Source organism: Corvus brachyrhynchos, unplaced genomic scaffold (genome assembly GCF_000691975.1).
Source record: "Corvus brachyrhynchos isolate BGI_N302 unplaced genomic scaffold, ASM69197v1 scaffold126, whole genome shotgun sequence".
Taxonomy (NCBI): Eukaryota; Metazoa; Chordata; class Aves; order Passeriformes; family Corvidae; genus Corvus; species Corvus brachyrhynchos.
Genome location: NW_008239283.1, coordinates 3,192,750 through 3,205,920, shown reverse-complemented (window position 1 = coordinate 3,205,920; position 13,171 = coordinate 3,192,750). Strand labels below are relative to the sequence as shown.

At 46.2% G+C, this 13,171-nt stretch overlaps 1 protein-coding gene across 3 annotated transcripts in view; it reads left to right on the top strand.

The window, feature by feature from the left end:
* The first annotated feature begins 3,948 nt into the window (after nt 1–3,948).
* The window catches only part of LOC103619651 (histamine N-methyltransferase), a 16,431-nt gene continuing 7,208 nt past the window's right edge, over nt 3,949–13,171 (top strand). The window contains exons 1-4 of one of the 3 annotated variants that reach the window (XM_008638208.2): nt 3,949–4,170; nt 7,667–7,863; nt 8,765–8,817; nt 12,187–12,294. In XM_008638208.2, the coding sequence (XP_008636430.1) occupies nt 7,727–7,863; nt 8,765–8,817; nt 12,187–12,294 (298 nt within the window). In that variant the 5' untranslated portion in view covers nt 3,949–4,170; nt 7,667–7,726. Of the gene's footprint in view, nt 4,171–4,195; nt 4,311–7,666; nt 7,864–8,764; nt 8,818–12,186; nt 12,295–13,171 lie in introns of those variants that run through there. The other 2 variants (XM_017740254.1, XM_017740255.1) reach the window with 2 other exon arrangements.

Genomic DNA, 13,171 nt, shown 5'->3' with positions numbered 1-13,171 from the left:
ATGTAGGGTCCTTCCAAATGCAATCCTCTTCTCTTCTCTTCTCTTCTCTTCTCTTCTCTTCTCTTCTCTTCTCTTCTCTTCTCTCGCCTCACCTCTCACCTCACATTTCTTTTTGGGGCTGGAGAGCTGCATCCCTCTTGTATGAAGAGCTGTGTCAGCCCCAAATGTGAAAGGCGCAACTTTAAGTTGGTGATGCCTATGCTGGATTCGAGGAGGGACAGCAAATCCTCACCCAGCTCACATGGGAAATTCACGGGGTGCAGCTGTGGGGGGAGCATTGCACCCACCCCGGGCTGTGCCCTGTGTACGTGCCGAGCCCACCCCAAAGCCGTGGTGAGGACGGGGCTGTTCAGACACAGACCTGGGGCAGACACAGCCACGCTCAGCTCTCCCAGGGCACCCCATTTGTAAGGGCTGCACTAAAGAGCTGCAGGAGGGAGGGGCGGCTGTGGCACAGCCCCTCTCTCCCTCACAGGGATATCTGCACCCATGGGCATGTATGTGTGCATGCAAAGCTTTGGAAATTTCCATTTTAATAAAAGTAACCTTGGAGGAGCATGAGCAATAACCTGTCTGTTCTTTGGCACTGACAGTTCAGTTGTCCTGAAAAATGAGATTTTGCTAGCCCAGCGCTGCGCTCTTGTTATCATCCCCAGCTTACATCAGCGTGCTTTATTAGGAGACAGCAGAAATAATTCTTCAGACATTAAGCAACGTCTCGCTTCTGCTTTTATCAGGCTGGCCGTGTGTGATTACATCAGATCCAGAGGTAAGCCAAATAAACTCCTGGATCTCTGGGCTCAGATATTTGGTCTATCTACAAATGCTTTGAAATCTGATTACAGGGTAGAAATTAGGTAGTTCCTGTGCAGCCTTTCCCCCTCCTTCTGCCTCTTTCCAGTTTCCTAGATCTGACCCACATACTCTGTAGTCCTGTGTTATATCAAGGCGGGGGGACGTGGATCCATCTCCTGCCTGTTCCTGAGCTTAGCTTTTCTCAGCTGTGACTGCAGGCTCTGGTCCCTGCTCCAATGGGATGGATCTTCCCCCAGGGGAGCCATTCATATGAAGGTTGGTCTGTTCCAGCACTCTCATCCCTTCCGAGGTAAAATCAACATTGCACAGCTTTAATCTCCTGTCTTGTAGGGAGCAGCCAGTCCTAATGCCCTGCTTGTACCCTGCTTTTTGCTAACTCAGGTAGGACTTTTCATCTCTGAAGGCATTGACTGGTTCACCAGTTACCACAGCTCTTCTAAATACTCAGTGGATATTTTTTTTCTGCTATTTCCACTTCTGTGGGAAATTCTGTGCTGCTGGTGGGCATGGCTGGTGGGCATCCTGGGAGCCTGGAGAAGGACATGATCCCCTCCCACTTTCCTCCAACGAGGGGTGTCTCCCAGCATCACTTGGAGCATACATGGGGGAAAAGATTTCAATGATTCAGTTGGACCAAGACCATGACCTTTAACTCCTTTCTCCTTCTTCCCAGAGTATAAATTTGCAGCCCAAACCCATGCAGATATACTCCAGAGAAGGCAACGATCTGCAGATGTTGGCTGTTCCCAGCTCTTGACTCACCTGAGGTACCAGTGACAACTACTTGTGTCCTTGCCAGGTTTCCAGGGAGACTCGTGTCACTCAAAACTTTATATTCTAGTGTCATTCCACCTCACAGTTGGCCAGGTATCTACAGAGCTGTGAATTGTTCCTTGAGCTGCCATGACAGAGAGATGTTTAATATGCAATAGTGATTATTTCCCAACTATTAATGCTCTCGGGGCTTGTACGATTTCCTTTCAATAACTCAGCCTCCTGCTATCTAGGACAGTGCTGTATATAGGAGGTCATGTGGTAGAATGGGACAGGAAGGTGATTTTTCATAAATAAACACTAAGAATCTGTGGCTGCCCCATCTCTGAGAGGGCTTGAGACGGGGTTGGATGGAGCTTGGAGCAACTTGGTCTAATGGAAAGTGCCCCTGCCCATGGCAGGGGTTTGGAATGAAATGATCTTTAAGGTCCCTTCCAACACAACCCATTTTACAATTCTGTGATGGTTAAATAGTGTACAACCACCTTAGTGAACAAACCCTTAGGTCTGCCAGGTCAGTGTGTGGCCAGCTTCTCTGCAGTGTCTCTTTACAGAATGATTCTGGGCTCCATCCTGGCCCTTGTCCTTCTCTGCTGGTTCAGAGCCTCAGGCTCAGCACAGGCCTGCCTTGGGTACAGGTCTAGGCAGAGATGCAACATCCCTACCTCCTCAGCGTCCCTGCACCACGGCAGCACTGAGCACACATCACACTGAAATGACTGGGATTTCACTTAAAGATCACAGAATGTGTCCCCAGGGGAAATTAAAGAAGCAAATTAACAGCAGCATCTTTTATTTTCATAAAGCACTTAAAAACACCAGATGCATATAATCTTTATTTTTGGCTCTCTAAACTTAGGCTTTCATATTAAATGGCAACTGGCACTTGGAAAACCCATATTTAATGCTCAACAGAGGGAGAAAAGTGTGGGCCAGATGCACTGAGTTTATTTTCTTTAGACCAGCTTGCACAGCTTTGGTGATACCAATTAATACAGATTTCTAGAACTGCACAGAAAACCAACCACCACTGATCTTGCTGTTCAGCTATGTTTGAACAGCAGTGCTTATCACCAAGACAGAGCCAGGATGGGGCTCCCCAGGAAGGGACATTTGCTGGGACACTGCAAGCCAGTAGAAGCTGGCTTGATTTGTGGCTGACAGGGTACTTAGGGTTTCGTTTTCCTCAAAAAGTCCCTTGAAAATAAAGTCATAGAATTAGAGAACCACAGAATGGTCTGGGTTCAAAAGCACCTGAAAGACCACCCAGTTCTAAGCTCCTTGCCATGGGTGAGGAAGTCATGATTGTTGATTTGAAAGAGCAAAACTGTTGCTGGTCTCCTCATTCTGCCTGTGTGGATTCAGCATCACTCTTTGAAGCACAGAATCATCGAATATGGTAGGTACTAAACACCATGGCATTGCTGCTCCTGGTGAGAACCTTAGTAAAGGGCTTTGTATCTCATTCCCTCAAACTGGTGAGGAAATGGTGCTGAGAACAGAGAGAGAAAAAATTGCAGTGGGTGTTGCCTTCATGCACAGTCGTCGTTCTGGCTGAACAGTTTTAACTGTTGCTATGAAATCTTCATTTGAGTAAACTCTCGGCTAAATGTCAAACTGCAGCCATTCTCCCTGTAACTGTGCCTTTGAAAGCATCGTTATTAATATTGCTGGTATTATTTTATATAACTTTCGTCATGTGAACAGCTCATTTCTCCTTGAACAGTTCATTTCTCTATCTAAGTCCAGAAGGAAAACTTCTTCATTTAACTTAAAAAATTTCCTTCTTGCTAAACATGGAGAAACAAAGAATAATTTGAGACACACATAGGGCAAATATTTTATTAGAGCCCTGAACACCAAATCACAATGTGATAGCAGACACGGGTCAATGGTTTTATCCATACTTATGTGCCTTGGGATAAAACTGCTACTAACAGGGCTCCAGAGGGTGCACACACCTTGGAAAATGCTTCCAATTGCTTAAGCTCTGGAAAGTAAGGGATAAGAAGAATACCTGCTGGCAAGAAAACCAGCTAAAAAAGCAAAGTAATCTATAATGGAAGGGTTCTACAGGCAAACTGCAAATGATGTTGCCCATCGCCACATGCCACACACTGAGACAACTATTTCCAATTTGTCAGGAGCTGCATTTTCTATATACCACTGGCACTTCATTTGTCATCTGTACTCTAATTAACACAGGGACAGAGCTCTGTGTCTGGATGTTCCCACGGCAGGGTGCCTGTGCCAGTGTGTCCTGGAGACAGCTGGTGGGGACCACGAAGAGAGCACCAGTGGACGTGGCAGGGTTGGCGCTGCCCCTCTGCCTCTCCAGGCAGCTGCTGCCACATGAGGTTGTAACTCTGCTCCTTCCTCAGGCAGCAAAACCTCCCCCGTGACGCTGGCCCGGGGGTGGGACGGCAGCAGCCGCTGGGAATGTGGATGGAGGGGAAGGTGGCTGGACAGAAAGGTGGCTGGACTGGGAGGTGGCCGGACTGGGAGGTGGCCGGACTGGGATCACATCCCAGGAGCTCAGCAGCATCACTCCCACATCCCTGAGGGGCACAGACACCCCACGTAAGTACGGCTGCCTGGGAGCAAGTGCTGATGGAGCAGATTCCCTGCGAAACGGATCCTGCTTTCGCTGGCGTTCGGCGACACATGTAATCCTGGGCTAATAAACCCAAGCTCCCACTGCAGACAGGTTACTGCTTAGGGTATGCTCACTTTGTTTGCTGGCTTCACGGGGAGGGTTTAAAGGGTTTATGGTGAGTTTATAGCAGGTTTCACTCTGCTCGCACCGGCACAAAGCAGGGACGGAATCAAGTAACCGCAGCATAAACAGTGTCCGCTTTCAGAACTCCTCAATCTTTTTAGAGAGCCACGTTTAAATTTGGATTATCACTGAAGGGAACATGCCTGAGTGAATATTATTACTCAAAGTTTCTATCAGCCTAATTCAGAAAAAATCATTTCCTTCCGTCTCTTTACTAATTTTTAAAGTTAACTGTCCGCAATTCAAACTGCAAAAAACATAGAATGAAATAAATGGGGCAAATTCCGACAGCCAAAAGTGTAATGAAAGAAATGAGACAAATTCCTTGAACTGCACCTAACATGAAAATGAATCTCCGCTGCTCATTAGAGACTGCTGAGCAGGGGATGTTGGCAAATTAAATCATGGGAAGTAGAGGGAGGCATAGAAAAAAGGGTCGATTATCTAAATCTCCTCTTGTAAACTGCAAAATATTTTTTCAAAATTGAAGGTAGTAAAAATAGATTAGTGGCAAACAGCAAAGCCTCCTTTTGCAGTTAAAATAAAAAGCGAGGAGTCAGGCATAGCAAAAGAATGGGTAAACAAAGAATACACCAGTGTGTTTTCAGGGTGGGGTAGCAATGAGTAATTATCATCCGAAGCACATGCAGGAGTTTTCTTCCTTACTCTCTCTGGAAAGATTCCTGCTTGGATTCCCCAGGTTAATTCAGATGTTGTTGGGGGTTTGAGTGCTGCTCATCTGGGTCAAGGAGGGGTTGTCATTCAGAGGCTGGCAAAGTTTTTAAAGCTACTCATTACCATTGTTGTACCAGAGTGTTTTTCATTAGTGCTCTTCACAATGTTCAGTTTTGCTGTTTTTTTGGTTGAAAACATCCTTGCTGCCTGAGAAGGTAGGGAGCAGTGAGTGTGCCAAAGCCAGTCTGCCTTGGAGGCAATATGGGTGGAAAATCAACCTTGGGACCTGCTCCAGAGGTCTCTTGAGACTGCTCCAAGGAGAGCAATTATCAGACATTGCTAATTGATTATGAACTATCAGCCATTGCCAGTGGCTCTGGCAGCAGCACACGCTGGAGGAGGTGAATTGTCACCAACCTTCACCATGCTCCTTCCTGCAGGAACCTTTGGGATTTGAGGAGATGTGGCCCATGGGCTGCAAAACCAAAACACGTCTTGGACGTTACCTTTGTCACAGGTACTGAAGGAAAATGGGCGAAGTCAGGCAGCTGATGTTGTCATTGGAAAGGGGGTAGGAGAGGGAGCTGGGCTGCTGCTCAGCGTGATGGCTGTCCCTAGAAGCAGACCCTTGAAATAGTCCTTCAAGCAGCAGAAAGAGACTAGGATGATGGTCATGACTCAGGTAGAGGAGGGGGAAGCAGAGGTGAAATGATTTGCTATAAAGCTGTTTGTTAAAAACAGTGCATACACCTTGCTCAACACTTACTGTGCCTACCAAAGCAGGATGAGAAGATATGAGACTATTGATAAAGGGAAGGAATCTTGACCAAAGATCCTGTTTTTAAACCTAAAACTAAGTCAAACCAGCCTCGAAGTTTGGACCTGGGCCAGGGACATAAAAAGCATGCACAGGGAAGCGAGGTGAAAAGTTCAGAATGAAGAAGACCCTTACTTCGTTCCAGAGACCCCTGCCCACGACCACCAGACGACACTGCACAAGCACAACGCAGCTGTCAATGACTTTTGGGCTCATTGTAATACGAGGCGAGGCTGGGCGGGGCTGGGTAATGAATATGTATAGGCATTTTGGGAAACTTAATGAATATGGAACTTGTAACCCGATATATACCAGGCTGAGTGCAGCTGTCGGCGCACATGACTTTGGAGGAGCGATCCCCCGTGCGTCCCAGCACTGGAGTAGACATACCTACTTTACAACTTATTCCAGTAGTGGAGTCTTTTCTGCGTATCATTTTGGCAGGCAATGCGGATGTATCAGGAGGAAATTGTTCCAAGCCCATCTATCTGCTGGTGTACAGGGGAGAGGAGATGGCACCATTGTGTATGGCATTCTCATAAACAAGTGAGGAAGATGTGGCCTTGATGAGACAGATATTGGGTGGGTGGAAAACTGGTTGCACAGTTAGAAAATCTGTCAGAAGTTCATTGCCAGAAAGGGAGGTAATGGCAAATATGAACCTGAGCCTGTTGCTTGTGTTTCTGTTCATGGTTTGGAGGAGGGACGAGGCTGTGTTATTTGATGTGCAGCTGGGAGGGACTTGAGCACAACAGAGGCCAGCACTATAATTCAAAGGCACAAGAGAAGTAGTCTGGAAAAAGCCCAAGGTTTGTATTCCAGGGGTCATGCTGGTGAGTGAAGGCAGCGGGTGCAAGGTCTCAGTGGGGCCAGGGAAGCTGTCCCAGCTGTGCTGAGAGCCAGGAAAATCACGGGGGTAGGAGGGTTTTGCCCTTGACTGCTGCACTTCAGCATCAATGGGGTTTGGCTGGAGACAGTCCAAAGGGAGCTGTAAAAATGACGAGAGGGGGCTGGGATGTAACCTCTTCAGGAAAGCCAGAGCGGATGGTAAGAGACACTGAGGAAATGTGGTGCGTCCTTAAACATGGGGCCCGTGAGGAGGAAGAGGGTTCCTCTTTCTCCTTGCCAATTAGGACAAGCTGTGTTGAAGTTAAACTGCAGTTTAAGAGAGGATAAAGACATCTTTGTGCACTTTTCAAGGTACAGTCTGACACTTCCCTGGTAACACGCTTTGCCTTCCACGCTCCTGATTCCCTGTAAGCCTGGTTTAGCACAGCATCTATTCCAGTAACTCACGTGGCTTTGGTGAATTAACTACTTAACCCATGGGAATTGTACCATTATCTTCAGAAGAACTAGAAAAATAAAGTGCATTTATAAGGTTTTTATTGTTTTCACCCCACCATCAACATTCCCTTTAAGAACATCAAAAGATTAAAAAAACAGATAGAGACATCTGCCAGCGTCTCTTGAGATGAGTATTGCACTTTCTTCTAATCCAGGCCCAGCCTTTGGAGCCTCTCCATGCCTTCACAAAACAGAGGATTTCTTCCTGTATTTAAGAACCATCTAAAGACCCTTTTACTGTGTTTTAACAGAGACCTGTGTCAGCAGAGTTAAAAAATGCTGGCACTTGCTCTGCCCAGATTAAAGATGATATATTACCCTTTGCTGCTTGGACCCCATTTACAGCTTCTGTTACAAGATTACGTAAGGCTCCAAGGCAGTGGCAGGGCTGGCGATAAGGAACAAAGTCCGGGCACAGGCTGGATTTTCCCCTCCAGCACTTTTCATTCCTTCTCTAGACCTGAGAGAAGAGCTGCAGGGAGCAGCCTGTCCTCTCCTGCAGCCTCCGGACCCCCAGCATGGCATCACCCATGAGGAGTTTGCTCGCTGATCCTGACAGATACCTCCAGTCATTCCGCCTCTTCCTGGAGAGGTCGACCGAGCACCAGTGCATGCAGGAGTTCGTGGAGAGGCAGCTGCCGGGCGTGATAGCGAGGTAACGCCGGGGTGACCACCCCGGGATGAGGGACAGCCAGGGCCACGGTCCCACGGTGGTGCGGGGCTCGGGGGGCTGCCTGTGAGAGGCAGATTGCTGTTCCCTGCCCCGTCTGTCGGCCTCTGATGGGGCTTGGCTGCAGGTTCCATTCGCACACACGGCTCTCCGGAGGCTGCCTAGCAAGGAGGAGATTAGGCTGCGCTGTTTCCTTGCACATACACCCAGCTTGCCCTGAATCAGCTCTGAAATGCACTAACAGCTACTACATTCTAGCACCAAACTTGATAGAAAAGAGCTTTCTAAAAGTAATCTCTTCAGGTAATATTTAGGGTTTCTCTAGGATGGCTGGATAATGCTCCTGCTTTGCCTGGCAGCGTGTGTCCTTTGCTGGGCCCCTCGCTTTGCAAACTGGCTTGGGAGCAGGCAGCCAGCATCAAATCCTGGCTCTGGGGAGGCTCTTCTCAGGGCTCGGGGTTTCATTGCTCTGCCAGACCCTCACTCAGGGATTTTAAGAGCATTACACTCTTACCTCTCCCTCCCCATTTTGCATAGTGCGAAACTTCTACAAATAATTTTTAAGCTGCTGGTCCAGACTCAGACAGTTCTCTGTTCCTCAGAGCACAGACACAGAGAAGGCGAGTACCTGCTTCTGCACTCATAATAAAATCAAAATGCCACCTCTACAAATTGCCAAAATAATTGGAGATCATGAGTATCCAAAGGGCAGAGTTCTGAATGTGATCCCTCCTGCCCGCTCGCAGGCATGCCTGTGTACACACACATTACATTTGGGTTTTGTCCTGAAAATTTTAGTCTTAACGGGATCTCCAGTGTCTCACATCATGCATGAAACCCTCTGTACTGGGCAGCTCTCCTAAAATGCATAAATAATGTTTTTCAGTATTGGAAATGGGAAGTCTACAATCAATGTTCTAAGCATTGGTGGTGGAGCAGGTATGATATGGACTTCAATATTTATGTTTTTATCTTTTTTTTTTTTTTTAAAGAATACAGGGTTAAAAATTGCAAAAGGAGCAGAGTGGGAAATGAGTCTTTCTTTGAAAAGTCAGCTCCAGGGGACAGTTGGTGTTAGTTGGTGTGTGACCACATCATCTGAAAACAGCTTGTGCCTCCCCACTCTGATTCTTCTATGTCCTCCACAAAACCCCCTCCTTCTATACCATCGCTCCTCAAAGGCAGAGAGAATCTCGAACTGCTTCTTAGGGTTTCTACACAAAAAAACTCCAAAAACAAGCAAAAACCTCCCAAACAAATTAATGTCTTAGATTCCTCAGAGTATTGCATTTTTGCCTGCATTGCAACTATTCTCACCTGTAACTATTTACTGAGGTGGTAACTCCCATCACTGCTATGTGAGAGCCATGGCTGAGCTCTGCTTTGCCTGGATTTGCTGGCCACCATCAGTGTAGAAGCTCCTCCTGGAGCTACTGTCCCCCAAAACACTGGAGCTGAACATAAGCTCCAGAAGAAATCCAGAAGAAATCAGAAATAATAAGTCTTTCATCTTAAGTTCAGTGAGTGGAAAAACAATACCAGTAAGATCAAGTGGCTTCATTTCATTAAATTCTTGCTTAAGTGCCCCCATAATTAAAACGTGTTTCCTTCTCTGCCCATTAAGTCACCATACTTAAATTTTATATGAACAGTTAATCTAGTTTAAATGCTGTAGTCATGCCATCGCCAAAGGCTAACCTCAGTTTTGTCAGTCTCCCCTCCACGCAGTAATTGTATGTAAATGGCGGGCATTAGTTATACAACAGGCAGTGCGACAGAGCAGGGATGGTGCTCTCCAAAAGGAAGGAAGGAAGGAAGGAAGGAAGGAAGGAAGGAATGAATTTTCTATCAGGAACACTTTCCTTAGTGGGGTACTTCACTCCCTGGCCAGAGGCAGTCCAGCTTGCCATCAATCAGTAATGTGCAGGCAAAGCTCACTTTGTAATGTAAAAATCCCCAGATCACCCAACCCCATCTGCTCACTGGTTTGTTCCCATCACGGGTCCTGTTGAGGTCAGGAGGGAGCCGATTCCCGAATGCCCCCAGCATCTGGGAATCCTGGCTGATGTGGGAGGGCAGTGATGGAGCTGCTGCCCCGACCCCACCCGCCCTTGCCCTTCACAGGGAGGAGCACGGAAGGAACGCGTTTCCTCTCCGCTTTTCCACCTCGGGAGACAAGAACCCATTTCCTGCCTTATCCCACCCCATTACACCCGCCCCAACACGGCTCCTGCCTTCGCTGCAGCCGCTGCCTTATCGAGTTCACACTCCAGCGCCCCGCACTCTGTACCTTTAAAAACCATTAAAGTCATCAACGCTGCTATAAAGTACCAACCGGGCTATAAACAATCCCGTTACGTAAAATGTTTAATTAGAAACTTAATGGCGAACATAGTGGTAGCCTTTAAAAGGTAATTGTGTTGGAGAGTTTAAATAATTCGGATAGCCTAATTGCCAAATTGTTGATAATGCAAGCTGCCACAGAGCTGACTGTAAAATGCCTCGGGACACTTGTTTGCATATAAAAGAGATAAGCGAAGTCAGTTAAGGCTGTGGATTAAGTTATGAATCAAAGGGGTGGGTTTTTTTGGTTAAAAACAGTACAGAGGGTGATTTGGCCACACAAGAGAGGAAGAGAATATATTAAGCTATCTGCATATGGAAATACATTTTTTTTTTTTTTAATCAGGACCTTCACAGCCTTTTCAAAGGGCTAAATCATTTTATGGAAAGTTGGTAAAGCAACCAAAAATCAAGCTATTGCAGTAGTTCATTACAAATTCTGTGTTCCCCAATTTTACCATGGCAGGCTGCAGACAACTCGCTTTGCTCTGATTTTTCAATAGAATACAGGGCTTGCAGTGATAGCAAAGCTGCAGCTATTTCTGCTGCCTCAGATATTCAATTTCCCTCCCTCAAAGAACATGCTTCCAGAGATGCCATGTAAATGTTGGTGCTGCTGGTTGCTTTAAGAAAGAGACATAAGTCTGAAAGAATGCAACTCTTCCTCACTTTGTGTAATATGTCCTCTGGGCACTATTGAGCAATTTAATGCCCAGTGTTTTCCTTTTGTATCTCAAATATTCTGCATGATGGAGCTAATGCTGAAGTGGTGGGAGTCCAGGGGCTCTGAAAATGATGAGAGTGGGCAGAGGCTGTGCAGGCCCCTCAGCAAGGGCCTATCTGGCCATCACAACTTGCTGGGTGGTTTTCCACTCCATAACTCTGCTGGGTGGCCTTTCATTCAGTACAAAATTCTGTTCATTTGTAAGGAATTTTATAACATGGAGTTTTGTGCAAGCACAAGTAAATCTTCCAGGACAAAGCTCAACATTTGCTTGTTACATGAGCCCTGGATCTGTTATTCACTGTAGTTACCCTCTGTTTTACTCTTTCTTACCTTAATTTATTGTACTATAATTTTTTCCACCTAAAATCTATCCAAGCACAATAAGCAGAAGAGAGGTTGGAGAAAATTGAGCAAGCCAGTGGAATATTGCCCCTGGACCCATGCCTCAGTCAGAAACACCATCCCCCTGAGTTTTGTTTATTGCAGATGGGGTGAGAGAGCTGGGAATGATAGAGCTATTTTTAAATTTTGAAATCTTGCATCTACTGGTACATCCATCAATAAAATAATTACAGCTGGCCTGAGCAGTGTTTAGAGAGGACTCTTCCTCAACAAAAACATGAAACACAGTCATCCCTGGGGTGTTCTGTAAACAGGGGTTAGCTAAACACAAATGGTATGTGCTCTATTCATCATTCTTTTTGGAAAACTCACAGGACACTAAAGACAAACAGATACAGATATTGTCTCTGATTCCAGTGTAAACACATATTCCCTTTGCCTTCCCCCACATGGCCTTGTAACCAGTGAGGTGTCTGGCTAAAAATGCTCCTACTGACTCCTGAGAAATCCTGCCAAGTTTGCTGGTGACTTGGAACCATCAGAACTGGTACTGTGAGAGTTGTGTGGGATCTCTCCCTCGAGGTTAGACCACGTCCAGAAAACATGAGGTCAAGCCACAGGCATGACTGTGTCTGGCTTTCCCTTGGCCCTGATGGTGCCAGTCCGAGAGGAGAAATGAAGAGAGCTGGGACTGATACTTAAATTCTTCTCAAATCCTAGAGCTCGATCTTCAGTGACAGCCTACTGAGAATACAAAGCAGCTGCATGGACCTGTGCAGTGCATCTGTACATAAATGGCAGAAATCAGTCTGCAAACTGGGCATGTGATGGTGGTGGAGATAACCTTTGCCTGAGCTTTGCTTTCACTTTCTGTTTCGTGTCTCCTCCTTCCTTAGGTGAGATGGATTTGCAGATCCTCTCAAAAATACGAGCCAGATATCCCGAGGCCACCATCAACAATGAAGTAATAGAGCCCAGTGCTGACCAAATCTCCAAGTACAAAGGTATTTTTACGTTATATAAATTAAATTTACATTACTTATTTTACATGCATTAAAAAGTGTTGAAACGTGGATGACCCCATGTTCAAATGCCTTCGTGTCAGAACTGTCTCTTAAAAATCAAAAAATTCACAATTTCATGCTTTTTTGCCATCATTGCTTCTCAACAATGTTCACTCATTAAATGTTAGTCTCTCTGCAAAGTAATCTGCATGGCAAATGCTTGGCAAGACAGACTTTAAAAGCTAAACAAGGTGGGAAGTGATGGGTGATTGTATGGCAATGAAGTGAAATCCCTGCATTTCAGAAAATTTTTCTACTTTCAACTTGCATTGAATCAGGATCCTTCCTCAGCATCAAAGGGAAAATTTTAGTGTCTCATGGTAATTCTCTCACATCTTAAAAATCGTTTCCAACAAATAACTAAACCTCACAGTGGGGCACCAAACTAGTTACCAGGCTTTGAATTAGAAAACATGGAAAGGAAAGCAGGAGTGATAGGAAAGACTTTTGCCGTGTGCTCTGGGGCTCAGAGCTTCCTTCCTTCCCCCAGCCCAAAGGTCTAAGCAGCATTCATGAAGGAAAGCGAAAACTTTTCCGAGGAGGATTGAGTGTTAACGAGGGTGCTTTGATCAAATTGCCCTACAAAGTGAGCATTAAATAGCAATGCACAGTTTGATTATCACTGGGTCAGCACCGAGCAGGATTCAGTGATTGTGGTGTTGTGTGGAGGTGACACCAGCCCGGAGCAGAGCACACCTGGCCAGAGAGTGGCTGCTGAATGGAAGTGACAGCGATGAATGAACCTCATCAGCCGACTCTCTTGTTGGAAACGCTCCACACCATAGCAAATACCAGGCTGTAAAACACCACTGTAAAT